A 26248-nucleotide genomic window follows, 5' to 3' on the forward strand; every position below is an offset into this window, starting at 1 on the left:
CACCATGCTAAATGCTGGAAATATAAGTATATATAAGCAAGACAGCTTCTCCTTCATGGAGGTCATAGTGTAATGGAGGAAGATAACACATAAAGGGGAACTGAAAAAAGAAGTCAGGGTATCAAAATGTGGAAATGGCAGCAAGTGGCATGAAGGTTTGGTTCTGGAGAAAATAAGGAGAATACTTATCAGAGCTTAAGGTCCCAAGGCTGAGTTTGAGTTTGGGGTGGAGAAGACATTATGGCCAAAGTGGTGTGGAAAAAGATATAAATTATGATTTATATATTTATATAACATATATAAATATAAATTATGAGAGCTCTCCTAAGGAAAAGAATGAATCTGTTATTGGTAAAAATTATAAGCACTGTCACAATGGGATGGAAAGAAAATCTAGAAAAGTGGGGGAGCTATGTGAGGTTAGTTTCCTTGAGACCCCTAACTTGGGGCTACTACATGCTCAGGATGGTTCTGGACAGTTTTTTCAACCCCTCCTAGCAAGGGTCATTGGGGAGAAAGGAGGTGATACATTTATAAAATATTAAAATTTTTATTAATTAAAGAACATAGGCATGGACTTGGGCACAGATCTATGAGAAGTCTTCTCAGTAACCTAATAGTCAACAGCATATATGATGGAAAGAGCATTATACCAATCAAAGGACCAGGGTTCAAATCCAATTTATACAGGGCATACTAGGCATTTCTATTTTTTATTTTGTTTTTTTTTTTGGAGTGGGGAAGGCAAGGCAATTGGGGTTAAGTGACTTGCCTAAGGTCACATAGATAGAAAGTGTCAGGTGTCTGAGGCCAGATTTGTAGGCATTTCTTTTTTTTTTTTAAGCAATCGAGGTTAAGTAACTTGCTCAAGGTTACATGGCCAGTTATTTCTGGGTGTGGTGCTAAGTATCGGAGCCCAGATTTGATCCCCAGGTCATCCCGACACTGGGGCCAGTGTTCTTACTTGCTGAGCCACCTGGTCGCCCCTCATAGGCATTTCTTACATGGATTAAATCACTGATCTGGATCCTCCCTCCCCAAAGTACAAAGTGTTAGTTATTACTAGCCTACCAATAAAGACTCCTTGCCCAAAAGTACTTTATCCTCTAATAAGGAGATAAAAAAATACAAAAGTAACTGTAATGCCAGTCATAATATGATAAACAAATAGGAATAGTTAAGGGTAGTGTATATGATTTGAGAAAAGAGAAAGCACATAATTTGGGGGTGGGAATAGGTTGCATCAGTGAGGGATCCATGGAGGAAGGGGCATCTGAGCCAGACCTCAACATAAAAGAAAGATTTCATCAGGCAGAAGTGTGAGGGAGACCATGCCAACCATAGGGAATGACATTTTCAAAAGTATATTGCAGGGGCGGCTAGGTGGCACAGTGAGTAGAATACTGGCCCTGAAGTCAGGAGGACCTGAGTTCAAATGCGGCCTCAGACACTTAATACTTACTAGCTGTGTGACCTTGAGCAAGTCACAACCCCAATTGCCCTCCAAAAAGCAAAAAAAAAAAAGTATATTGCAGAGAATAGGAAAGGTTGAGATCAGAGAAGAGTAATTTGTATTGCTAGGAAGAGAGAATAATTGGAGGAAAGCACCGTGTTTCCCCGATAATAAGACACTGTCTTATTATTTTTTTTGGAAAGAAAAACACCAGAGGGCTTATTTTCAGGGGAGGGCTTATGTTGTCCTGCCTCAGCTCTCCTCCGCGGCACTGCTCTCAATGGTGCCAGCAAGCAAATCACTGGGGAACAGGATGACTCGCTCACTGCTGCAGCTCTGATTGGATGCAGCTCGGAGGGCGGCGTGCATTTCATGGGGGGGGGGTGCATACAGAGGGTACTGTAATGTAGCGTGTAGCGCAGGGGATCACCTTCACTACAGTAGCAATCTCAATAGGGCTGGTTTTCAGGGGAGGGCTTATTTTAGAGGAATCTTACACAGTAAGGGGAGGGCTTATTTTCGGGATAGGTCTTATTATTGGGGAAACACAGTAGTATGTGGATGGGCTAGAAATGTAGGTTGTCACAAATATGATGTACCTTATGTTCCTTCTCATAGTTGCCATAAATCTTTCAACAATATTCGAAATCAAACTTTTAACTCATTTCATGTTCTTTCTATTGGATTGAGATGACCCCTATAATGGATAAGGCACAGAACTCTGAGGATGTTGGCTTTAAATAACAACAAAATCCTTAATTCCCTGCTTCCCTCTCTTAGATGTTTACGATTTTAATATCCGTTCATAACCTGCTCTAGGCATTTAAAACATTTGAAATGTGACTTGCTCAGTTCTCTGGAGAGAAATGACTCTATCCTTCACCACTCCTTTAGCCACACTGTTGTCACCACCCCCGACATTCTTATTTCATACTGTTCCCCTTGCCAAGATGCCATTTATCCCCAGGACATCTCTTCTCATCCACATCCTGTCCATCAGCTATTGTTTCCAAATCAAGCCCCCACCTTTTCCATTGAACCTTCCTTAACTCCAGCCCCCATGGATCTCTCTCCTCTAACCCCTCATCTCTTACCATTTTTACCATTCATTTAACATTTATTATTATTGCCTTTTATTTTTAGTTACCTTTTCTTACATATACACATATATATTTCCTCTCCCAAGATCTTAAGCTTCTGAGAGCAGGGACTGGCCCTTGGACCTCTTTTTATCCCCAGAGTGCCTAGCACATGAAGGTTCAGCAAACATCTATTGGTGATTGATTAATTGTGCCTCTCCTATGCTCAACAGCCAGGCAGCAGGTTTGTTTCTTCTATCCCTGCCTCACCATTGCTAACATCTACTGAGGCATCTCTTTTTGACAGTGATCATAGGTAAAGTAGACAGTAGCCTAGATGGTACGACTCCATTTTACCAAAATATTTCTCTTGCTCTAAACCTCTCCCTCTGGTCCTCTTTTAAAATGCAAATCACACAGTGCTATCTGTCACTGTGTCCTTTGAGATTCAATACTGCCAGACAGCAAAGAGGAAGAATTAGGAAATTGAATTTGTGAGCCACATCAATATGATTCGAACAGGGCCTCCAGACATCTGTGTTAATTGAAGACATTCCTATGTACATTATCTTGATGATGATGATGATGAAGATGGTAATTATAATAACAAGTAGCATTTATATAAAATTTTAGGGTTTGCAAAGCACTTTACAAAATTATGTCATTTTATTTTCACAACAGCAGGGGGGTAGGTGTCATTCTACAGATGAGGAAACTGAGGCAGTTAACTAACGGTCATACAGCTAATAATTATCTGGGGTAATATTTGGGTTTTTTTTTTCAATGTTTATTTTAAAGTTTATTTACTTTGTTTTGTGATGTGCTATAGGGTTGATGTGTATTTCTTTTTTTTTAAAATTTTATTTATTTATTTTGACTTTTCAACATTCACTTTCATAAGATTTTGAGTTCTAAAATTTCCTCCCTCCATCCCTTCCCCCTCCCCAAGACAGCATGCAATCTAATATAGGCTATACATGTACAATCACATTAAACATATTTCCACATTAGTCATGTTATGAAAGAAGAATCAGAACAAAAGGGGAAAACCAAGATAAGAAAAAAAAAGAGAGAAAATAGTATGCTTTGATCTGCATCAGACTCCATAGTTCTTTCTCTGGATGTGGACTAGGGTAACATTTGATTCCAGAGTTTCCTGACTTCAGGAAGTCCTAGAAGTTATCTACCATAGCTTCCTCTGAATACCTTTGAATATGTTTATAGGAGGAAAAAAAAAAAGGAAAGATTGGCAAGAGCCTAGGTCATTTATCTTCTTTCTCCAAAACAAATGTACTATTTGATTTACATACCTAGGCTGAAGTGCATGGGATAAATGGCTATCTTTAAAGTTCAGGATCGTTGGAAAAACTTTCTACATGTTGCCCTTTTATTTTGACCAAAGGAAATAGGAACTATCTTCCAACCAGGATAATTTCTTGGGATCTTACTTCCTGCCATCTTCTGTGATATGCCATGATATACATTCTATCCTGGTTACAATCTTTAAAATCCAGTGTCTTTCTTGTCTTATACTGTGGTGGTTTCCATTCTTCACCTGCTTTACTCTGATAGTGTCTGTAGAATAGGTCACCTCACAGTATTACATAATTCTGGGCATTCTTGTTACTTCATAGGCCCCATAAGTTATTTGCGTCCACATCAGTGCCAATCTATATCTCCAAGATCCCATTCCAATGAATCTCTATGCTAGATCATACCAAATGGCATTAATTCAAAGCTAAAGACATTGAATTAAAACATAAAATAACAACGAAAATATTCCCATCATATGTTGCTGATGAAAAGGGGGACATTCAATCAATCAAAAAGCATTTATAACTGCCTACTATATGCCAGTTAGTATCCCAAGTTCTGGGTGTATAAAGACAAAGAATGAAATGATACTACTGTACCTGGAAGGTAACATGATACAATGCATAGAGTACTGAACTCAAGTCCTGCTTCAGTCACTCCTATGTTGTCACCTAACCTAATTGGGTTTCAGTGTCCTCATCTAAGAAATGACTTAATGGCTTCCAAGATCCCTTCCAACTCTAAATCTGTGAACCTATGACTTCAAGCCCTTACTGTTTCATCCTGGCTGGAACATATCTTATGGTTCCCTTTCACAGTTGACTATGCCTCATTGCTGCTTCACAGCATCTCCAAAATTGTTCCTCATTGAAGCTCTGAACAGGTATGAGGTACTAATAGGCTTCTTCTCTGCTGAGATGTTATTGCCATTTGTGGTTGGCTTCCTTCTCTGCCAAGAGGCTGCCATCTACTGGTGATATCTTCTGCTGCTAGAGGTTTTTTCCTTAAAGGGAGGGTTATAGCTCTTTTATGAGACTTCTATAGGGGAAAAAAAAATAGGCCTTAGGTTAATCAGCACTTTTTCAGCTCTTTTGTTAATCAGTCACACAGTCCTACCCAGCCAACCCAGCAAAGGTCAATTAAGGTCAAAATCTTTTTTTCTTTTAACAATGTCCTTACCCCTCAGCATGAATTTCCCTTCCCTTGCCCTTCCCCCATATATAATGTGGTGAGTAAACTTCTCTCAATTCGATAAGAAAGGTTCATACCTAAGGTGGGTCCTAAGAGCCATCAAGGACTTGTTTAATGACAAGTCTCCATGCCACAGGTTTATTCTATCCTTAAATCCCAGCAAAATAGCAATTTCTAGTAATTTGGGCTGAGTATAAGAGAAAAGATCTAAAGATTCTAGTACCTATGACAAGAAAATCATCGCTTATTTTGATCCTAGGTCCTCTGACTCTAAGTCCAGAATATTTTCCACTGTACTACACTGACTTTCTTTCTCTGTTTTATTCTTTCCTGGCTTGGATATAAGAATAATATTTGTCTTGCTAAAGGAATTTGACAGGTTATTAAATAAATGTTTGTTGAATGAATGGTGTTAGTGACTTTTTATATAAGATTTCTTTCTGATGCAATAGTGTGTGCAGCATGAAGTTGTGGTGAGGGTAAAATGGGAGACAGGAAAAGTGTAGAAAAAGAAGTGAGTGTAACTAATCACACACTTGACCTGTTTCAACATTTTGCTTAGGATTGTGCCTGTGTCAGAGCATTGTATGATTCAATACAGCTAACACAGTTGTAGTAGCACAATAGTAACACAAAAGTAGCACAAGAAGCAGAAAGCAGCACCCTCTAAGAGTTCTATTGTGTGTTCTATTCTATTGGTAGAACCACAATGGATAAGAATTTTGTCTGTGTTCTCTCTGTTCCTGCTCAAGCCTATGTCATGGCTATGTGAAGTTTGATATGTTAAATAGAAATGTCTTTAAGTGCTGTATTTACAAGGCAATGATCTAACTCACAGAAGTGTACCTTTAGCTCTAGAGAAATCCAATCCAAGCCTAGATAATCCATAACATGGAGAACCCTTGGTGGTGGCTATCATTAACATGATATAGTTTGTGTATGCCCTAGATAAGGTGTGAAAATTGTACACTTGAGGCTTTTAACTTTCAAATAACTTGACATGTCATAGAATACAATACTTTCTAGAGAGACCAGAATTTTCTGGCATTAAAAATATTACATCTATTAAAAAGTAATGTTAAAAAGTATTCCTTGTACTCCAGAAGCATGTAGTGCCCTGTCTTACCTATCTGTTCTCTGATGATTGGGGATTCAGGTTCAGGATGACCAGATATAGGGTCTAGGTATTCTCTCTACTGTTAGAGGATTTGGGGGCAGAGTTCTAGAAAGACTTCTATCTCCCTTTAAGTCTAGCTATGGATTCTACCTCCACTCTATTTCTAGGGATCAGATGTAGATAGCAAGGGAAGAAAGGGAAAGAGCCAGTCCTAGAAAACCTATAAAGTCAGATGAGTAAGAATTCCATTGTTTAGCTTCATGACTGATGAAAAGAAAAAGTGCTAACAGAAATATAGTAGTCAAACTTTATTTTGGAAGTGGCATATCCATTAGAATATGTATTTTCAGATAGCATCATATGGCAGCATAAAGGAGAAATTTGGGGGACTACCTTTTCTGTGCTTGATCAGTGAATGTAATGCAAAATAGAGAGCAGTGGAGCTGAGGAGATTAAGAAATAGAGAAACAGAAATCTTATAGTTGAAGGTTAGGAGAGCTGATGTGCTAAAAGAGTAAGTCTTTTTATTAAACAAGATGGAAATAGGTGTAATTACATATTGGAATGATTTTAATTATACATATTTACCCAATTGTATTGGTTTCTTTAGGACCATTATGATATGCTGGAGCAGTTAAGTATTCTTTAGTGACAGAGCTGAAATTAGCTTACATGAAGTTTTCCTATAGTTAGCATCCATAGAGCAATTTTTCATTGATTTGAAGCCTAGCTAGGCATTCAGAATGTTCTGTGTTTAATACAAATAATTGAGAATAACAAAGTGACAGCATAGTGCTTCCTCTCACAGTAATTAGGACTATAAAATCAGCCAAATTTTACACAATCACAGATTTATAACCTTTTTTTTAAATCCCATGATGATTGTTGACAAGTACATTGGAGAGACTGAGAAATTTGCCATTTGACATGAGAGGGAACACATTCATTATTTAGGGGCAGACAATTGAATGCAATTGAATGTACTCCTTACAAGTAGGGAGAGTAGTTTTCTGTCTATATGGAATGATTTGAGGTTGGGCAGGTTCTCCCATTTCATCTTCCTTAATGCTTGCTGGGACATCCTAGAAATTAAAAATACTTGATAGAACCTCATAGAATCCTAGATCTAGAGTTGGAAGGGACTCTATAGAGTATCTAGTCTAAGGATTTCATTGGAAATATGAGGAAACTAAAATGTGGTTGACTTGTCCCCATTATTACATAAGCTCCTTGACTATTTTGCTTTTGTCTTTCTATACCAAACACTTATGATAGTGCCTGGTAATTAATAAATGCTTGTTGACTGATTAATTGATTGCCAACAGTCACATAGATAGTAATTGGAAGAGCCTGATTAGAACAGAAGTCCTATGAGTTGCAGAAGTTTAGCAGTCTTTCTATTGTACCAAAAAACCTGCTGTGATAGCCTGAGAGGCACCATATCAAGCCATGTCAGTCTTTTATAATTTAATGGGAATGAGTTTATCTTCTTTTCCTGAAAGGAGGTTTTGATAGGAGAGTCATCAGAAGAGAAGGAGCATAAAGATATGAGACTCCTGAGGTAAATTGGAGAAAAGTTATCATTGTTGTTCAGTCATGTCTGACTCTTCATGACCTTGTGGACAACAGCACATCAGGCTCTTCTGTCCTCTACTATCTCTTAAAGTCTTCCAAATTCGTGTTCTTTGTTTCTGTGACATCTGTTGTCCCCTTTTCTATTTGTCTTCAATCTTTCCCAACATCAAGGTCTTTTACAATGAGTCCCATCTTCTATGTGTTCAAAGTATTTAAGGTTCAGTTTCAATATTTGAGTTTCCAGTGAATAGCCTGAATTAATTTCTTTAAGTATTGGCTGATTTGATCTCCTTGCTGTCCAGGAGACTCTCAAAAGTCTTCTCCAGCACCACAATTCAAAAGCATTAGGTTCTGCAATGGTGAGCTTTCCTTATAGTCCATCTCACACAACCATACATTACTACTGGAAAAACCATAGTTTGACTATATGGATCTTTGTCAGCAAGGTGATATCTCTGCTTTTTAGTATGCTGTCCAGATTTGTCATAGCTTTCTTTCCAAGTAGCATCTTTTAATTTCACAGCTTCATTTGTCATCTGCAGTGATTTAAAGCCCAAGGATATAAAATTGGACACTGCTTCGATTTCTTCTCCCTCTATTTTGCCAAAAAGTGATGGGACCAGTTGCTAAGGTCTTAGTTTTTATTTTTTAAATAAAGTTCAAGCCACATTTTACATTCTCCTCTTTTACCCACATAAAGAGACTTTTTAATTCCTCTTCACTTTCTGCCATCAGAATGGTATCATCTGCATATCTAAAATTGGTGATATTTCTCCTGGAAACATGAATTCCAGCCTGTCATTTTGCATAATGTATTTTGCATATAAGTTAAAAAATTAAGGTGACAATATACAGCCTTGTCATACTCCTTTTCCAGCCTTAAACTCTTCAGTTCCATGTTTGATTTTAATTGTTGCTTCTTGACCTGCATACAGGTTCTTCAGGAGATAAATGAGATGATTGGGTACTCTCATCTCTTTGAGAACTTGCCACATTTTGTTGTGATCCACACAAAAGCTTTAGTGTAATCAATCAAGAAGAAGTACATTTATTTTCTGAAACTCCCTTGCTTTCTTCATAATCCAGCAAATGTTGGCAATTTGGTCTCTAGTTCCCTTGCCTCTTCTAAAACCATTCTGCTCTTCTGGTAATTCTCTGTTCACATATTGCGAAACCAAGCTTGCAGAATCTTTAGCATAACCTTTCTGGCATGTGAAATGAGCTCAATTGTTCAGTGATTTGAACATTCCTTGGTATTGCTCTTCTTTAGGATTGGGATGTAAAATGATCTTTTTCCAATTTAGTGGCCACTATTGAGTTTTCTAAATTCACTGGCATATTGAGTGCAACAGTTTAATAGCATCATCTTTTGAGATTTTAAATAGCTCAGCTGGAATTCCATCACCTCCCCTACCCTTATTGTTAGCACTGCTTCCCAGGGCCCACTTAACTTCATTCTCCAGGATGTCTGACTCTAGGTCAGTAACTACACCATCAGGGTTTTTGTGTTAAGATCATCTTGTATAGTTCTTTTGAGTAGACTCTTCTTAATCTCTTCTGTTTCTACTAAGTCCCTATAACTTTTTTCTTTTATCATGCCAATTTTTGCATGAAACATTCCTTTGATAGTTCTAATTTTCTTGAAGAGATCTCTTATCTTTCCCATTCTATTGTTTTCTTATATTTCTTTCCATTGCTTATCTCTCCTTACTATTCTCTGGAATGCTGCATTCAGTTGGGTATATCTTTCCCTGTTCTCCTTTCCCTTTTGCTTTCCTTCTTTCCTTAGCTATTTTTAAGTCTTATAAGACAGCCATTTTGCTTTCTTGCCCTTCTTTTTCTTTGGAATTTTTTTTGTGGCTACCTCCTGTACAATATTGTGAACCTCTGTCCATAGTTCTTCAGGCACTCCATCTACCAGATCTATTTTCTTAAGTCTATTCATCACTTGTACTTCATGTTCATAAGGGATGTTATTTAGGTCATATCTATATGGTCTGATGGTTTTCCCAACTTTCTTCAAATTAATTTGAATTCTGCAATAAGAAACTCATGATCTGAGCCACAGTCAGTTCCAAATAGTCTCTTTTTAACTGACTGCATAGAGCTTCTCCACCTTGTTTTGTTGTCGATGAAAAGCCCTGGGAGACAGAGTTTCTGGGTAATTAGTAATCAATTTATTACTTAGGTTAACCAAAAATCAATAAATTGATGGTCAGTGGTTTCTCTTGGCAACTAAAGACAACCCATAGAGAGCTTAAAAGCTTTATATACTTTTTTTTTTAAAAGGGAATGCCCCTGACAAGTGAAAATTAACCCTGATTGGTGGACATTTAGTAAGTAGGTGGGCTAAAAGTCTTCATTTCCTCCTGCTGAGAACATAGCTTGATCGTGAGACTCAGTCACCTCAGGCAATCTGGATAGAGGAATCTATCTCCATCCCGACCACTCTAGTTGGTTTTCTCCTTCATGAGCTGGTCACCCTAAACTCTAATGGAGCAGGATAAGGACAGGTGTTCCTTTCTCCAGGTTAAGAACTTATCCAGACTGGATTCTATTTACACCCTAAATTGAAGTTAGGTCTCCTAGTGGGGTCCTGCCCAAGATTAAAAAGCTCATTTCTTGAGGGTAGGGGTAATCTCCTCAATCACTCATGTCCTTCAGAGACTGACTTTTTACAGGAGCTGGGTCTTAATGGGGAAATTGAAGAGAAAATCCTGCATTCCAATTTAATTATTGGTAATGAATATAATGGGAAAATAATTTCTTTCAGGCTTCAAAGCATACAGTTAATCTGATTTCTATATTAACCATCTGATTATGTCCATGTGTAGAGTCACCTTTTGGGTTGTTGAATAAGAGTGTTTGCTATGACCAACAAGTTATCTTGACAAAATTCTATTAGTCTTTGCTCTGCTTCACTCCAAGGCCAAACTTGCCTATTCCAATTATCTTTTACTTTTCTACTTTAGCATTCCAATCTCCTATGATGAATGTGAGTGACATCTTTGGGGGGTGTTATTTCTAGAAGATGTTGTAGGTCTTCATAGAACTTATTACCTTTGGCCTCTTCAGCATCAGTGGTTGGAGCATAGTCTCATGATGTTGAATGGTTTGCCTTGGATTTGAACAGATATCATTCTGTAATTTTTGAGATTATACCCCAGTACTGCTTTTCTCATCCTTTTACTGACTATGAGAGCTACTCCATTTCCTCTAAGGTAATAATCCCCTGAATTAAATTCACCCATTCCCATTCATTTAAGTTCACTGATATACAAGATGTCAGTGTTTAATCTTTCCCTTTCCTGTTTGACCACATCCAACTTACCTTGGTGAAGAGGTATCACCAAAAGTTCAAAAGATGAGAGAAAGGGAAAATTGAAAGCACACTCACAATTTTGCAAAGCCCTAATTATCCTGAGAAGTGGAGAGGAAGGAGAAGTAAAGAGAGGATAATGATCCTTTTTTTCCTTCCTTCCTTCCTTCCTTCCTTCCTTCCTTCCTTCCTTCCTTCCTTCCTTCCTTCCTTCCTTCCTTCCTTCCTTCCTTCCTTCCTTCTTTCCTTCCTCCCTCCCTCTCTCTCTCCCTTTCTTTCTTTCTTTCTTTCTTTCTTTCTTTCTTTCTTTCTTTCTTTCTTTCTTTCTTTCTTTCTTTCTTTCTTTCTTTCTTTCTTTCTTTCTTTCTTTCTTTCTTTTTCTCATTACTATTATGTATGACCTGGGTACAGTTGTGTCGTAGGTAAAGTTTTTTTTTCATCACCTATTTCAGCAGCTTTACTAGATATCCAGGTCCCAATTACTTCTTTCTCCCAGCTACCAACTTTCACAGCACCTCCTCTAACCTAGCTTTACTGTAGCCTTGTTATGTGCTTATTTCTGGTGATGATGTATATGTTTATGTTTGCACATGTGTACCACAAACACATGTTGTGAAGGTAAATTACTCTGTTCTGGATTCTGGGACAAAAGTACATACTGCATAAATGATATTTGGCTTCTGACCAATAAGGTGGAATAGAAGGAAATAGTAGAGCTGAGCACATCTTTTCCACCAAACAACAACAGAATTAAAATACAACCTTACCCTCCTAGAAAAGATGTAGAGCTAATCTGGATGCCCTAGGAGGTGAAAGTGAAAGCAAACAAAAATAGAGAAGTTCAGAAAAAATAAAAAAGTTTTAGTGCAAGCTGTCAGGTGCTTTTAGAAAAATAAAGGGGTAGGGTTTTAGCTGGTGGTGAAAGAAAAAGGCCTTAAATAAAAAATCATGCCCCATATTTTTTCCTCTCTAGAAAAGGCATCAACTAGAGTCATTTCATCAGAAGAGGGGCAACCTAGGATTTAGCCATAGATTAAAGAAAAGATTTTTCTATTATCTCTCTGCTGCTCTGGAGGAAAGGCTTCAATTAAGAGAAATCACCAAAGACAGGGGGTAATCTCAGTATACCAGATGAAGGCAGGGAATGGCCTGAACTAGGGACCCTAACTTGGTTTAAGACCCCAGAAATGGGAGGTCCAGGTGAAGGAAAGATTGCCACAATTAAGAAAGAGCACAGGGGAAGGGAAAGAGTCTCAACGTGGTCACAATAGGGGAGAACTAGAACTCAGCCCCTGAATAGAATTTTTACAAAAATTAGATATGATAGAACTCTGGTAATTATTGAATAGCCATAGAAAGGAGCATATTATGAGAAATGACAATACATTTCTCATCTGTGCATGGTACCTTTACAAAAATTAGCCCTGCATTAGGATATTGAAACCTTAGAAAGAAATGCAGAAACACAGAAATATTAAACACTTCCTTTACTAACCACAATACAATAAAACTATATATAAAATAAAGGGCCACTAAAAAAGTATTAAAAATCAAGTAGTGACTAAAAATCTTAATCTTTAAGAATTGGTGGTTCAAGTAACAAATTATGGAAATTATACATAGTTTTTTAAAGGTAATGATAATAATGAAACTAAGATTTTTACCAAAATTTTTGGAATGCAGCCAAAGCAGGCCTTAAGGAAAATTTTGTTGAGAACCCCTTTCACTAATAAAAAAAGAAAAAGAACAGATCAATAAATGGATCATTCACATTAAAAAAAAATCTAGAAAGTCAATTAATTGACATTCCCTAAATAAATGCCAAAATAGAAATTCTGAAAATCAAGGAAGGTATTAACAAAGGTGAAAGTAAAACAACAACAACAAATTACTAAATAAAACCAAGATCTATCTTGAAAATAGGTAAATCATAAGCTAATTTGATTAAAAATAACAAAGAAGAAAACCACTACAAAAAATAAAAAAGAGAAATCAATAACAAATGAAGGAATAAAGAATATTACTGGAAACTATTTTGCCCAGTTATATTCCAATAAAAACATAAATTTAAATAGAATAAATGAACATTTATAAAAATATAAAGTAACCAGATTAACAGAACAAGAAATAGAGAATTTAAATCAATCTCAGAAGAAGAAATTGAATAAACCATAAATGAACTCCAAAAGAAAGAAAAATAACTTCAGGACTAGATGGATTCACAATTAATTTAAATACTACATAAACTGTTTGGAGATATAACAAAAGAAGGAATTCTGCCAAATACAGTCTTGTATACCTAAACCCAAGATAGTAAAAAACAAAATCAAAACTGTAGATCAATATCCCTAATGAACAACAATGTAAACATTTTAAATAAAATATTAACAAAGAGACAACAGCAGCATATTATAAAAATTATACACTATGACTAGGTGGAATTTATACCAGAAATGCAGGGTTTAGTGTTAGGAAAAATAGAAATTTAATTAACCATAATAAAACTTAATCAACCATCAGTAGCAAGCATGACAGAAATCATGATTATATCAATACATTAAGAGAAAAACTTTTGACAAAATATAGCACCCATGTCTGTCAGGGGGAGAAAAAATCTAGAAACATAGGAATAAATGTGTTTTTCCTTAACATAATAATATGTTTCTAAAACTGAGAACCAGAATTATCTGTAACAAGCATAAATTAGAATGCTTTACAATAAGATCATGGGTGAAATAATAATGTTCATTGTCACCACTTCCATTTCACATAGTATTAGAAATGCTGGCTATAGCAAAAAGAGAAGAAAAATTGAGGGAATAAGCATAGGTAAAGGGGAAATAAAATTATCACTTTTTGCAGATGATAAATCCCTAGAAAGTCTAATTAAAAATATATTGAAACAATAATTTCAGCAAAGGTGCAGAGTGAAACATAAATCCACACAATCACCAGTTATAACACTAATATATTCTATAATACCAATAAAACCCAGAAGGAATAAATATAGGGAATTTATTTAACATAACTATAGAACATATAATATACTTGGGAATCTGACTACCAAGATACACACAAGAATTATATAAATTGACTAAAAACACTATTTAAAGAAATAAAGACAAACCTAAAATTTGGAGAAATACTTACTGCTCATGAGTAGGCCAATACAATAAAAATGACAGTATAACCTAAATGAATTTATTTATTCAATGTCAAACCAACAAAACTACCAAATAATTACTCTATAGAGCTAGAAAAAATAACGACAAAACTCATATAGAGTCACAAAAATTCAAGAATATCAAAGAAAAAAATTTTAAAGGGGCCAAAAAAGAAGGTCTAGGAATAACAGAGCTTGAACTACACTACAAAAAAGTAATTTAATTTGGTACTGGTTAAATAAAATAGAATGACACCTAGAAGCCTGGTGTTGCATAAATGTAAAGCACTCAGTTATTGGCATAAGGAGTCAATATTTGGTTTAAAAAAATGGAAAAACTGAACAGGTAGAAATTAGATTTAGAATAACATCTCAATATTCTACCATCAAAAGCTCCATGTAGATAAAGGGTCTGTGTAAATTAGAGAAAAAAGGAAAAAATTACTTTTCAAAATCATTGATTGGTAGGAGAAGTATTTGTGACCAAACAAGGGATAGAGATGTTCACAGAAGATAAAATGGAAATTTTCTTTTCAGTTAAAATGAGAAGAGAAATAGCTAGTGGGAAAAAATGTTTCCCTGATTAAAATGTCATTTCTAAAATATATGAGATTAATTCAAATTTATAAGAATAAGTCATTCCTTAGTTGATACAAATATGTTCATTATCAAGAGAAGAAACCCATCTATAGCCATATGGGAAAATGCTTCAAATCACTAATAATTAGAGAAATGAAAATTAAAATATTTCTGAGATTACAATTTACACCCATCAGATGGGTGTAAAAAGAAGATTTAAAAAAATAGAGGAGCTGTGAGAAAACAAGGACATTGATATGCTGTTGGTGGAGTTGTGAATGGATCCAACCATCCTGGAAGGCAATTTGGAATTATGTATGAAAATTTGCTAAAGAGCAGAAGGCCTTTGAGACAGCTATAAAACAGCTATATCCTAAAGAAATGACAGAAAGAAGAAAAGGTATGTTTTTACAAAAAATATTTATAATAGCTCTTTCTGGCTTATCAAAAAACTGGAAACTAAGGGTGTGTCCATTACTTAGGAAATGAATAGCTGAACAAATTGTGGCATATGAGTGTAATACTATGTACTGTAAGAAATTAGGAGAAAAAGTTTGCTTTTTTTTTTAGGGGAAAAGGCAAAGCAATTGGGGTTATGTGACTTGCCCAAGGTCATACAGCTAGTAAATGTGTTAAGTGTCTGAGGTCATGGCCAGTGCTCTATTCACTGTACCACCTAGCTGCTCCTAAAAGACAGTTTCAAAGAGACACAGAAAATCTTGTATGTATTGATGGAGAGTGAAATGAAGAGGATCAGAAGAACAATTTATACTTTAAAATTGTTATAAAAATTAATTATTCTTAAATATGGGAGCAGCTAGGTGGCTCAGTGAATAGAGCACTGGCCCTGGAGTCAGGAAGACCTGAGTTCAAATCCAGCCACAGACACTTAACACAAAACTAGCTGTGTGACCTTGGGTAAGTCACTTAACCCCAATTGCCCTACTTTCCCCTCTCCAAAAAGAAAAAAAAATTCTTAAATAACTAAGAATGCTTTTTTTTTTAAGTTTTCAATATTCATTTCCACAAGGTTTTGAGTTACAAATTTTCTCCCCATCTTTCCCCTTACCCACCACCCCAAAATAGCAATCCTACTGAATACCCCTTCCCTCAATCTGCTTTCTCTTATATCTTCCCCCACCCCCCCCTCTGAGTTTCTAGTAGGGCAAGATGTATTTCTTTACCCCATTGCCTGTATATTTTATTCCCCAGTTGCATGTAAAAATAGTAGTAGTATATAATACATAATTTTTTTAACATTTAATTTTGCAACTTTGATTTCCAGATTCTTTACCTTCTTCTGTCATCACCCACCAGTAATGGAAATATAAGCAATTCAATATAGGTTGTACATGTGTAGTTACACAAAACATTTCCATAGTAGATATATTGTGAAAGACTGACTATATTACCCTCCATCCTATTCTGCCCCTGACTTATTCTGTTTTCTACTTTAACCCTGTTCATTTTCAAAAGTGTTTGCTTCTAACTACCCCCCCCAATCTGCCCTCCTCTATCATCCCCCTTCTTAAGATACCCAATTGAGTGTGTATGTTATTCCCTCCTTAAGCCAAATTCAATGAGAGTAAGGTTGACCCATTCCCTTTTGCCTTCCTGTTCTTCACCTCCATTATAATAGTTTTCTCTTGCCTCTTTTATATGAGATAATTTACCCCATCCTGTCTCTCCCTATCTCTTCTCATTATATTCCTCTCTCACCTCTTAACTTTATTTTTTAGATATCATCCCTTCCTATTCAACTGATCCTGTGCCCTCTATCTATGTATACATCTACACATATATACCACACACTCACATATGTATTTATACTCACATATACCCTCCTATATAAACACATTTATGTATATATACATATATATTCCCTTCAACTATCCTCATACTGAGAAAAGTTTCATGAGTTACAATTATCATTTTTCCATGTAGGAATGTAAATAGTTCAACTTTAATAAGTTCCTTATTATTTCTTTCCCTGTTTACCTTCTCATGCTTCTCTTGCTTCTTGTATCTGAATGTCAAATTTTCTATTCAACTCTGTTTTTTTTTTTTAACAAGAATTCCTGGAAGTCCTCTATTTCATTGAATGACTACATTTTCCCCTGAAACATTATAATAAGTTTTGCTGGGTAGGTAATTCTTGGTTTTAATCCTACCTCCTTTGACCTCCAGAATATCATATTTCAAGCCTTTGATCCCTTAATGTAGAAGCTGCTAGATCTTGTGTTATCCTGATTTTTTTCCCACAATAGTAAAATTGTTCCTTCCTGGCTGCTTGTAATATTTTCTCCTTGACCTGGGAACTCTGAAATTTGGCTAAGATATTCCTAGGAGTTTTCTTTTGGGGATCTTTTTCAAGAGGTGATTGTTGAATTCTTTCAATTTCTATTTTGCCCTCTGGTTGTAAAATATCAGGGCAATTTTCCTTGAGAATTTCTTTAAGGGTGATTTCTCAGTTCTTGTTTTGATCATGGCTTTCAGGTAGTCCAATAATTTTTAAATTATCTCTCCTGGATCTATTTTCCAGTTCAGTGGTTTTTCCAATGAGATATTTTACATTGCCTTTTAATTTTTCATTTGTTTGGATCTGTTTTATAGTATCTTGATTTCCATAAAGTCATTAGCTTCCATTTGCTCCAATCTAATTCTGAAAGAATTATTCTCTTCAGTGAGATTTTAAAATTCCTTTTCCATCTGGCAAATTTGGATTTTTAAGGCATTCTTCTCCTCATTGGCTTTTTTGGGCCTCTTTTGCCATTTGAGTTAGTCTATTTTTTAAGGTGTTATTTTCTTCAGTAAGGTTGTTGACTCACTTGTCATGATTTTCTTGCATCATTTTTATTTCTCTTCCCAATTTTTCCTCCATTTACTTGATTTTCAAAATTCTTCTTGAGCTCCTCCATAGCCTCTTATGAATGTTTAATAACTAAATGATCAAACATGATTTCATATGACTAATAAAGAAGACTACTATCTGTGTCATGACAGAAAGATGATTGAGTGCTATGCAGAATACAAAACATTTTGTAGGTATGACCCATGTACCAATTTGTTTTGCTTAATTGTGTTTATGTGATTCTATAATTCTCTTTTTCTAATGGAGGGAGGAAGATGGGAGGGGGGGGAAGGAATGCCTGATAATTATTCATTAGTCTTCTTGTACCACATTTCCCCCCCTCTTTTCTTTTAGATATTTATTATAAAGGATGGCTTATTGGGTAGAGGAAATGGATATATTGAAAATTAATATGATATAAAAAGACAGTGGTACATACAGAAGTTTATGTCCTCAAGCATATTAGTGTTATTTCTCTTTTTAAAATTATGTCATTGGGGGTTTTAATTATCACAATTATTTTCCAATATACCCTTCACTTCCATTTAACTCTCTCCAGCTACAAAACAAAACAGCAGAGCAAAATTGAGTAGAAAAGTAATCACACACAAGTGTGTGTCTAGTGCCATCCCCCTAATCAACTGATTGAAGATTATTGTACCTTCAAGGGATTAACTGAAAGACAGAGGCACCACTATCTGTCTCACAGACATTAAACCTGTTCATCTCACCTCCAAAGTGACAATATTTCTCCCCTTCATTATTGGTATACCCTTTTGTCCATTATTGTGCAAAATTTCTTTTCATTTTGAGAAAGCTAATTCATCTGCCCTTCAGACACCATTCCAGTGTCTGCCTATTTTGGATTTAGATGGAATATTGAAAAACTTTGTTCATAAAAAAAAGGTTGTTGCAATTACTACTTCACTGGTGAAATATAATTTTTTTTCTAGGTTAGGTAAGTAAACAAGCATTTATTAAACATTTTCTATGTATCAGGGACTGTGCAAAATAAAAAAAAATTAAAGTTGCTGGGTTTCTTTTTTTTAAAAGATCAGGTTTGCTTCAATCTGAATACAAACTCAGTTCTTTCTCTGGATGTAGACATCTCTCTCCATCATGAGTCTTTTGGGATTGACTCATATCACTGCATTGCTGAGAGTCCAGTCTATCAAAGTTGGTCATCACACATATGTTGTGTCTATAATTGTGTACAAATTTCTCGTGGTTCTACTCTTCTCACTCAGCATCAATTCGTATAAGCCTCTCCAGATAAATATGAAGTTCATCTGCTCCTCATTTCTTATAGCATAATAGTATTCCATAACATTCATATACCACAACTTGTTCAGCCATTCCCCAATTGATGGGCATCCCCTTAATTTCCAATTCTTTGCTACCACAAAAAGAGCTCCAATAAATATTTTTGTACATATGGGTCTTCCTCCCACTTCTATGATCTCTTTGGGATATAACCCTAGAAGTGGTATTGCTAGGTCAAAGGGTATGAAATTATTTGTAGCCCTTTGGGTATAATTCCAGATTGCTCTCCAGAAAGGTTGGATCAGTTCACAACTCCACCAGCAATGCATTAGTGTTCCAATTTACCCACATCCTCTCCAGCATTTGTCATTTTCCTGTTTTGTCATCTTAGCCAATCTGACTGGTGAGATGTGGTACCTCAGAGTTGTTTTGATTTGCACTTCTCTAATCAATAGTAATTTAGAGCATGAAATATAAATTTTAATCAATGTGTCAAAATATATGGAGTAACAGGTGTGTTATGATTCACAAACTGAGTGTGTCAAATCGCATGGAGAATGTTGATGGAAAGTAGATTTGATCACTGAGTTACATAGCCAAAAATATCCATATTATATCTTGCTTAAGAGAATTGGATTTTGATTATCATCAAACAGACTTTCTTGTTTAACATGTCTAGCTTTTACACCTTTAATGAGAGTGGTGTAAACATACTTAACATAAAGAGCAAATCCTTTTTTGTTGTAAGTGATAAAATACTGTTTCTTTTGGCTTTGGGTGCACTGAATTCTCCAGCAGTTCATTTTAAAGATAATAATTGCAATAGGGAGTGTTACTGACTGGTGGGAAAAAATCCAAATATCCTCCCTGTGGCTAAGGCAATTCTCACAGAAATAAAATGCAAAACCTTTTATCTCCACTAGGATGTACCTGCAAGATATCTAAATTTTCCCCTTTTTATTTACTTTAGTATTCCCTGAAGTTTACTTTTTAGCAATATCTGCAGTCTGAACCATGGCCATATAAAGAATAGTCAATGTTGTGAATGCAAGCCCCAAATCATTGAGAAGAAAGACCTGGGGTCTTTCACAGATCCATATAAATATTTCTTTTCTTTTTAAAGCAATTGGGGTTAAGTAACTCGCTCAAGGTTACACGGCCAGTTATTTCTGGGTGTGGTGCTAAGTATCTGAGCCTGGATTTGATCCCCAGGTCATCCCAACATTGGAGCAAATGATCTTACTTGCTGAGCCACCTGGCCACCCCTCCCTATAAATATTTCTTCTGAATTTTAAATTGCTCAGTTGAAAACCCTTTCAAACACCTTCTGCCCTACAAATATAGTCTTTTCATCAGTTTAGGAATATAGTAGGTGCATACCTAGTCTGAGAAATAAAAGAAAGAACTCGCCATCCCAGTCATTCAGGTGAAAGAAAGAGGGAACTTTAATTGCCTGTAGAATTTTGAGGCAGCAAGGATAAGGAGGAATTTATTGGCAGAAGAAGGTGAAACAGAATTTAGTCCTCTTTTTTTGGAGACTGAAATTTAAGAGGTTTGTGTGAAGTGAATCAGTGACTTTGAAGGAGCAATTATAACTCTAATGAGCTTTCTTCAGTAGAAGAACTTCATATAAACCACAACTGGAAGAAAGAACAGAGCCTATTCAAAACACCTCTTTTCAATCTTCACTGCATTATATTTATAGTATATATCTTTTTTAATGTACCCTTTGATATTAAGTACAATATTTAAAATAGTCAATCAAAGTGGTCTAGGCAAAGTAACTTGGTTTACTTTAGAGGGCAAGCAAAGAGAACACATTTGCAATGTGAAAATAACTAGACTCCATTAAACTCAGGAATGCAAATGCACTTCTCCAATTCCACATATTTATATTTCTTCCCTGAAAGGAGACCTTGAGGTGAAGGCACAAATATGTGACCACAGCCTATTTACTAAGATCTACATTATAAATGAAGACTAGAATGTTCCTTCCTTCTGATGCAAGGCACATACTTGTAGAATCACATTGCAATTTTTTCATTGAGAAGAGATTAATTTGGGATGATCAGTGTGAAAAAGGACAACATTTCTCATATTTTCCAACGGAATATCTTTCCTAGCATCACAGACCTAGAGTAGCCTTTAGAAGCTATCTAATCCAACTCCCTCATTTTAAGTATGAAGAAACTAAGGTCCAAGGTCACACAGGCAGTAAATGTTAGAAGTAGGATTATGAAGCTAGGTCCTCTCATTCAAGAGCCAATGCTCTCTCTATTGTAGAATGCTGCCTCATTTTTCTATGCTGTATGACAGAGATACAAACCTATCCCAATTGTAAAATGGAAGATAAGCCTGGATTATTTTGGCTATATTTTAATATAGAGAACATTCTTCTATATTGAGAAAAATATCTATCTCCATATGGACAGGAGAAACTCAAGGATCACACAGTTGGGTGACTGTTAACCAGAAACTGATTTTCACTTTAACTCTGCAGTATTTGTTAAATATCAGGTTGCAGCAACAGCATAGTTCGTTATATTCTTTAGTCTTTCACCTAGGACATTATATAACCTAGGAACCATAATCTTGGAAGATTATGATTGGTCGCTTTGTTTTTCTTTCAAAAACAATCTTTTTAAAATTTGTCTCCACCTTCAGCTCCTTTCCCTATTCCCATCCTTCTTTTCTTTTCCTCTGGCAGTATGTTCATAACATAAAGCAAACACTGATTAATACACAGACATATAAATACACCTACTATAGCCATATATGCATGCATTTATACACAGTTAATATGTATAAGCACATGCATATATTCAGAGGCAACCTCATAAATCCCGGGTCGTAGAGACTATTGTCTTTTCTCTTTGTCATTCTAGTTGAGGGTAGGAATAGAGGTGGGGAATACTAGAATGTAGTCTAGGCGTAGATCCTCCCTCCAGAGTCAGATCTGGACCAACTTTCTCCATTTATCCCCTTCTTTCCTTCAGCTTCCAGTTCCCGATTCCTAGGTAGTAGGCGTCTGGGCAGGGTGAAGTTTCTGTCTCACTGCGGCGATTCCCCCTCCCTCCTGTATGTCTCTCCGCCTCCTCCCCCTCCTTTACACCCCTCCTCCTAGTCACTTCTTCCAGGGCTCGTCGTGACGCAGGAGGACTGAGCTAGGGGTCCCCGCCTCCCGGCTGAATCTCAGCCCTTGCTGTCTGCCCCCTCCTGGCCCTTCCGCCCCCTTTCACCCACTTTAAATAGAGGTAGAGCAGCTGCTTCTTTACACTCTTCAGTGAACCTAGGGTGTGGTGGATAGAGCCGCTCTCTCCTGAGCCCCCTACTGCGGTTGCCTGCGAGCTCAGCTAATACCTCCTTTTCCCTTCTCCAGGTTCTTCTCCACTAACTACCCCATCAGTGGCCTGCATAAGTCCCTGGTTCTCAGCGATCAAGGACCATGCCACGCTTAATACTGCTCAGTCTACTGGGAGCCATGGCTCTAGGAGGTGAGTTGAACTGGGGAATCAATTCAGCACCTCGGATAGCTCTTTATCTGGTTTGAGCTATTCCGCTACGTCCTACGTCCAGCTGGGCTTCTCTCTATCCTTCCACTGCAGTGCCATGGATCTGATCCTGGGAGGATTGGGGAATATGTATGTCAGGCTCAGGGACAGCACTGAGAAGTATGAGTTTTCTCCCTCTTTCTTGGGGCTTTCTCTGTCCCCAGTGTCGCTTTGGTAATTGCTATAAGACCTTGCTTTTCCCTTGTTTCTCCCTGCTTCAGTTTTGGGGCAGTTTGGGGGTCTTCCTAGCCTAACCTAGGGAGTATTTAACTTTTCTACTATCCATTCTGGGCGACAAAGAGTATTAAAAGGATGGCAACTTGATTTTACCCCAGAACCTTTGCCCCAAAGAATAACACCTAATATGGGTTAAGGTGGTGGGGTGTGGGGAAGAGGAAAAGAAAGCTAGTGTGTGTGTGTGTGTGTGGTCACTTCTTAAATCCAAGGCTCTTTCTGTCAGTCTAGATATAGATTTAATCTAGAGTATCTTAAATTGTTTATCTGATTTCTGACAAAGATAGAGGTCCAAGAAGATATGTGACTATAAGTGGTGCAGTAATAATTAGGCATTTGCTTCTTGTATTTTACTATGAATACAGAAAGCACAGTAAAAATGTGTGCCCAGAATGTATGTATTCGTGTGTGTGCACACGTATGTGCATAATCAATTTGTCTGTATATATACTTCATTCTCTGTGGTGGTGTTTCCTAACACAATTCAATCAGTTTTAGTTAGCTAATAATAGAAATTCCTATGGGTGTTTCTTTCAATTTCATATCCCTGGGGGAGGGAGGAAGAACCAAGTAGGTGAGGAAAAAAAATAAAGATTAAATCTTAGAAAGAGTTCTTATATCGGTTTTGAAAATGAAGCTGAAGATGATAAATGCATGTCAGTTTCTGGGTCTGTCTGTGTGCTTCACAATTAGTAGCTTATCTTTCAAAACTATTGTCTCAGAAAAAAATTCCTTCTTAGATTTTTTTTAAATTTTTGAATGGGTAAAAATCTCTTCAGGTGAGCTGACTATATTCCTCACTTTTATGATGTAGAAATGAATAAAACCTATTTTCAAAATCCAACATTTTTGCTCAAGAACTACATCTGTCAGGTTTAAAGTTTCTTTTTAATTTTTCCCTTACTATGAGTTGTTTTGATCCCTTACCTTACTTGTAGTGGTCATTTAATAAATGTTTGTTGAACTATAATTTGTTGCTGAAATTACAGTATGTTAATCTTTTACCCAGAGTCAGTAAGACACAATGGATAGAGGGCCAATATTCTCAGATAGAATGACCTGGGTTACCTTCCTGCCTCTGACATTTACTGACTATGTGATTCTGATTACATAAGCTATATAAATTACTTTACATATCTGAAGCACTTATGCATTATGTAAAGCATTTAAAGAACAATGTAAAACTTCTCAATGTCCCCAAGCCGTTCTCTAAGGATTTAAGTGTTGAACATTTGTTGATCTGCATTTGTAAGGAGAGTTAATTTAGCATCTAAATTCTGGGGGCTAGACAAAGAAAAAAAATTCTCTCTACTTGGGTAGTCTTATTGTCAATGGATCTATAGTTCTGTTTGTTTGTCACCTACTAAATTCAAAATTTAGACCCAAAATTAGAGTCAAGGGAAAATCTGTTATATTGCAGATTACGTATCTTCAGAAGATTTTTATTTGCATAGTCCTTATGAGATAGTTTAATCAAATATATTTCTATTCAGCAATAGACGCTGTATGGTTGAAGGAAATAAAATGAATAATTTGGAATCTTTTGTAGTCAAAACATTTTTTAAGAATTGATATTGGCTAAAAGGCTAAAAGTCCTTGTATATATCCTGACCACAAACACAAATTATGACATTCATGAAGATTGTTTAAAATTTTATTATTTTATCACATAATAATTATAAAAATTTTCTTATCCATGAAAATACTTAAACAAAACTTCATATTTTCCTACGTCTAAAATGGAAATGTAAAATTCAGAGTTCACAATTACAGGGCTGGGGGGAACCTGAAATGACCATCTAGTCATCACTTTGTTAATGAGATCTACTATGAAGGAGAATTCATAAATTCCCACAATGAGCAGTGTTGTTCCAGTGCCTTCTTTGTTAAAAACGAATGTTCATGGGGTAGGCACATTATGTTTGTTACTATCAACAACATAGATAAAATAGTACTTAGATTTCCATTTGACTTCAATATTTTCATCCTGCAACCAAAACTAAAGTGAGGTGATGAGCATTTATCATGGTAGATCCCAGTTTTGAGTCATAAGAAATTCCTTTTATATACAACTCAAAAGTTAATTTACATCTGCTTATTTGATTTACAATTTGATCATTTAGTTTTCCCTTCTTAGAAGTTTTGTGAGTCTTGCTTTATGTAAAAGTAAATTAATTAAAAGCACTAGCATAACATGAAAGGGGTTGTCTTATGGGACCCAAAAAACACTTGTCTGTTTGATGTCACAGATGTTATTTGTAGATGAAAGCCAATAGCAATTAGCATGTCACCCCCAAAGAAAACAGCTTTGGATTTATTTTCACAGACAAAACTGATGTGCTTATTTTCATAAGCATAGAGCTTCTGGTCTAATTACAAAGGATCAAATGGAAAGATGGGAGTTTTAATCCCACAGAAGTGAATTGTTCTGCAAAATTAGCAACTGAAAAAATTAATATCAAGCTGCAGTTTGTTGCTATGAAAAGAACACATTATCACCCACCTGAACATATTGTATATTATTACTTTGGTACCTACAAGGATTAATGAAAGCAATTCAATAACACTAGGTGCTGAGTATTTTATAATTTTATGAAAAAATAGAATTCTTTTTTAAAAAGCAGAGTTGGGGGCAGGTTAGTTCTAGCTAGATTTTAATAGATAACTTTATATTTCATTAAGGAAACAATCGTCTTGCAGCTTCAGAGGCCTTTCATTGCAAAAAATTTTACAGCTTTCTCACCTAGGAAAAGTCAGCTACCCAGCAGGGATAATCTTAGGAAATAGCCATTCCTGGGATGAAATTAAAACAGCCAGTGAACCACACTCAAGAGAGACTACATAGAAATGGAGGCAAGGAAGATAAAAGTTCAACTTACTGAAATTGGACCATTTAGTAAACTTGCCTGAATTTCCTTCCCTGGCTTGAATTTTCATGTGCTTTGCTATTCCAAGTAACCCTTTTGTTACTGAACTAGAGAACATGGATTTCTTTGGCTATTGGGTAAAGGATGAAAGTGATCTGAGTCACTTTGCTTTGCCTGGCATAATGTGCTTGAGATCACAGCCATTAGGCATTCATCTCGGCAACAAACAATGTAAATGGAAGTGGTAGTATTTTGTTTCTATGTCTCTACCTATCATACTACTACATATGAAGATAAGGTAGCAATTGAGCGGAAAAAAGTTTACAGGTTGGTAATCATCCATAAGATTGTCATTGTTGTTGTTTTACTGGTTTGTTAGTATTAAGTGTTTTTAAGCACTTGAGTTTTGTTCTCTCTTCCTCCCATTACCGTGTGACCTAGAACCACTCATTACACTACTCCGTCTGAGCTTCTCTGTCAGCAACATGGAATTCTGGGAGGATTGTGGTGATTCTACCACATAGAGGCTATATATAAATGCTTTGAAAATCTCCAGTGGAAAGGGCTTAAAAAGGACAAAGTAAAAATGTAAACTATAAAGGACTACTAAGGAGCTTTGCAAAGTCAGTCAAAAATCACTTAAGTGCATACTATGTGTTTGGCACTGCACAAAATGAAAGGCAAACTGAAAC

At 36.1% G+C, this 26248-nt stretch overlaps 1 protein-coding gene across 5 annotated transcripts in view; it reads left to right on the forward strand.

Moving 5' to 3' along the window:
• The window catches only part of CHGB (chromogranin B), a 183639-nt gene that overhangs the window by 137377 nt on the left and 20014 nt on the right, over window positions 1–26248 (forward strand). The window contains exons 1-2 of one of the 5 annotated variants that reach the window (XM_069062780.1): window positions 22037–22158; window positions 22284–22398. The exons of 3 other annotated variants lie outside the window; for them this stretch is intronic. In XM_069062780.1, coding sequence (XP_068918881.1) covers window positions 22350–22398 — 49 coding nt within the window. In that variant the 5' untranslated portion in view covers window positions 22037–22158; window positions 22284–22349. One more of the 5 variants, XM_069062779.1, reaches the window with a different exon arrangement.

The sequence above is a fragment of the Petaurus breviceps genome, unplaced genomic scaffold (genome assembly GCF_028583685.1).
Source record: "Petaurus breviceps papuanus isolate PSGF00001 unplaced genomic scaffold, PetGlider_PUasm1.0 90504, whole genome shotgun sequence".
In the NCBI taxonomy this organism is placed as follows: domain Eukaryota; kingdom Metazoa; phylum Chordata; class Mammalia; order Diprotodontia; family Petauridae; genus Petaurus; species Petaurus breviceps.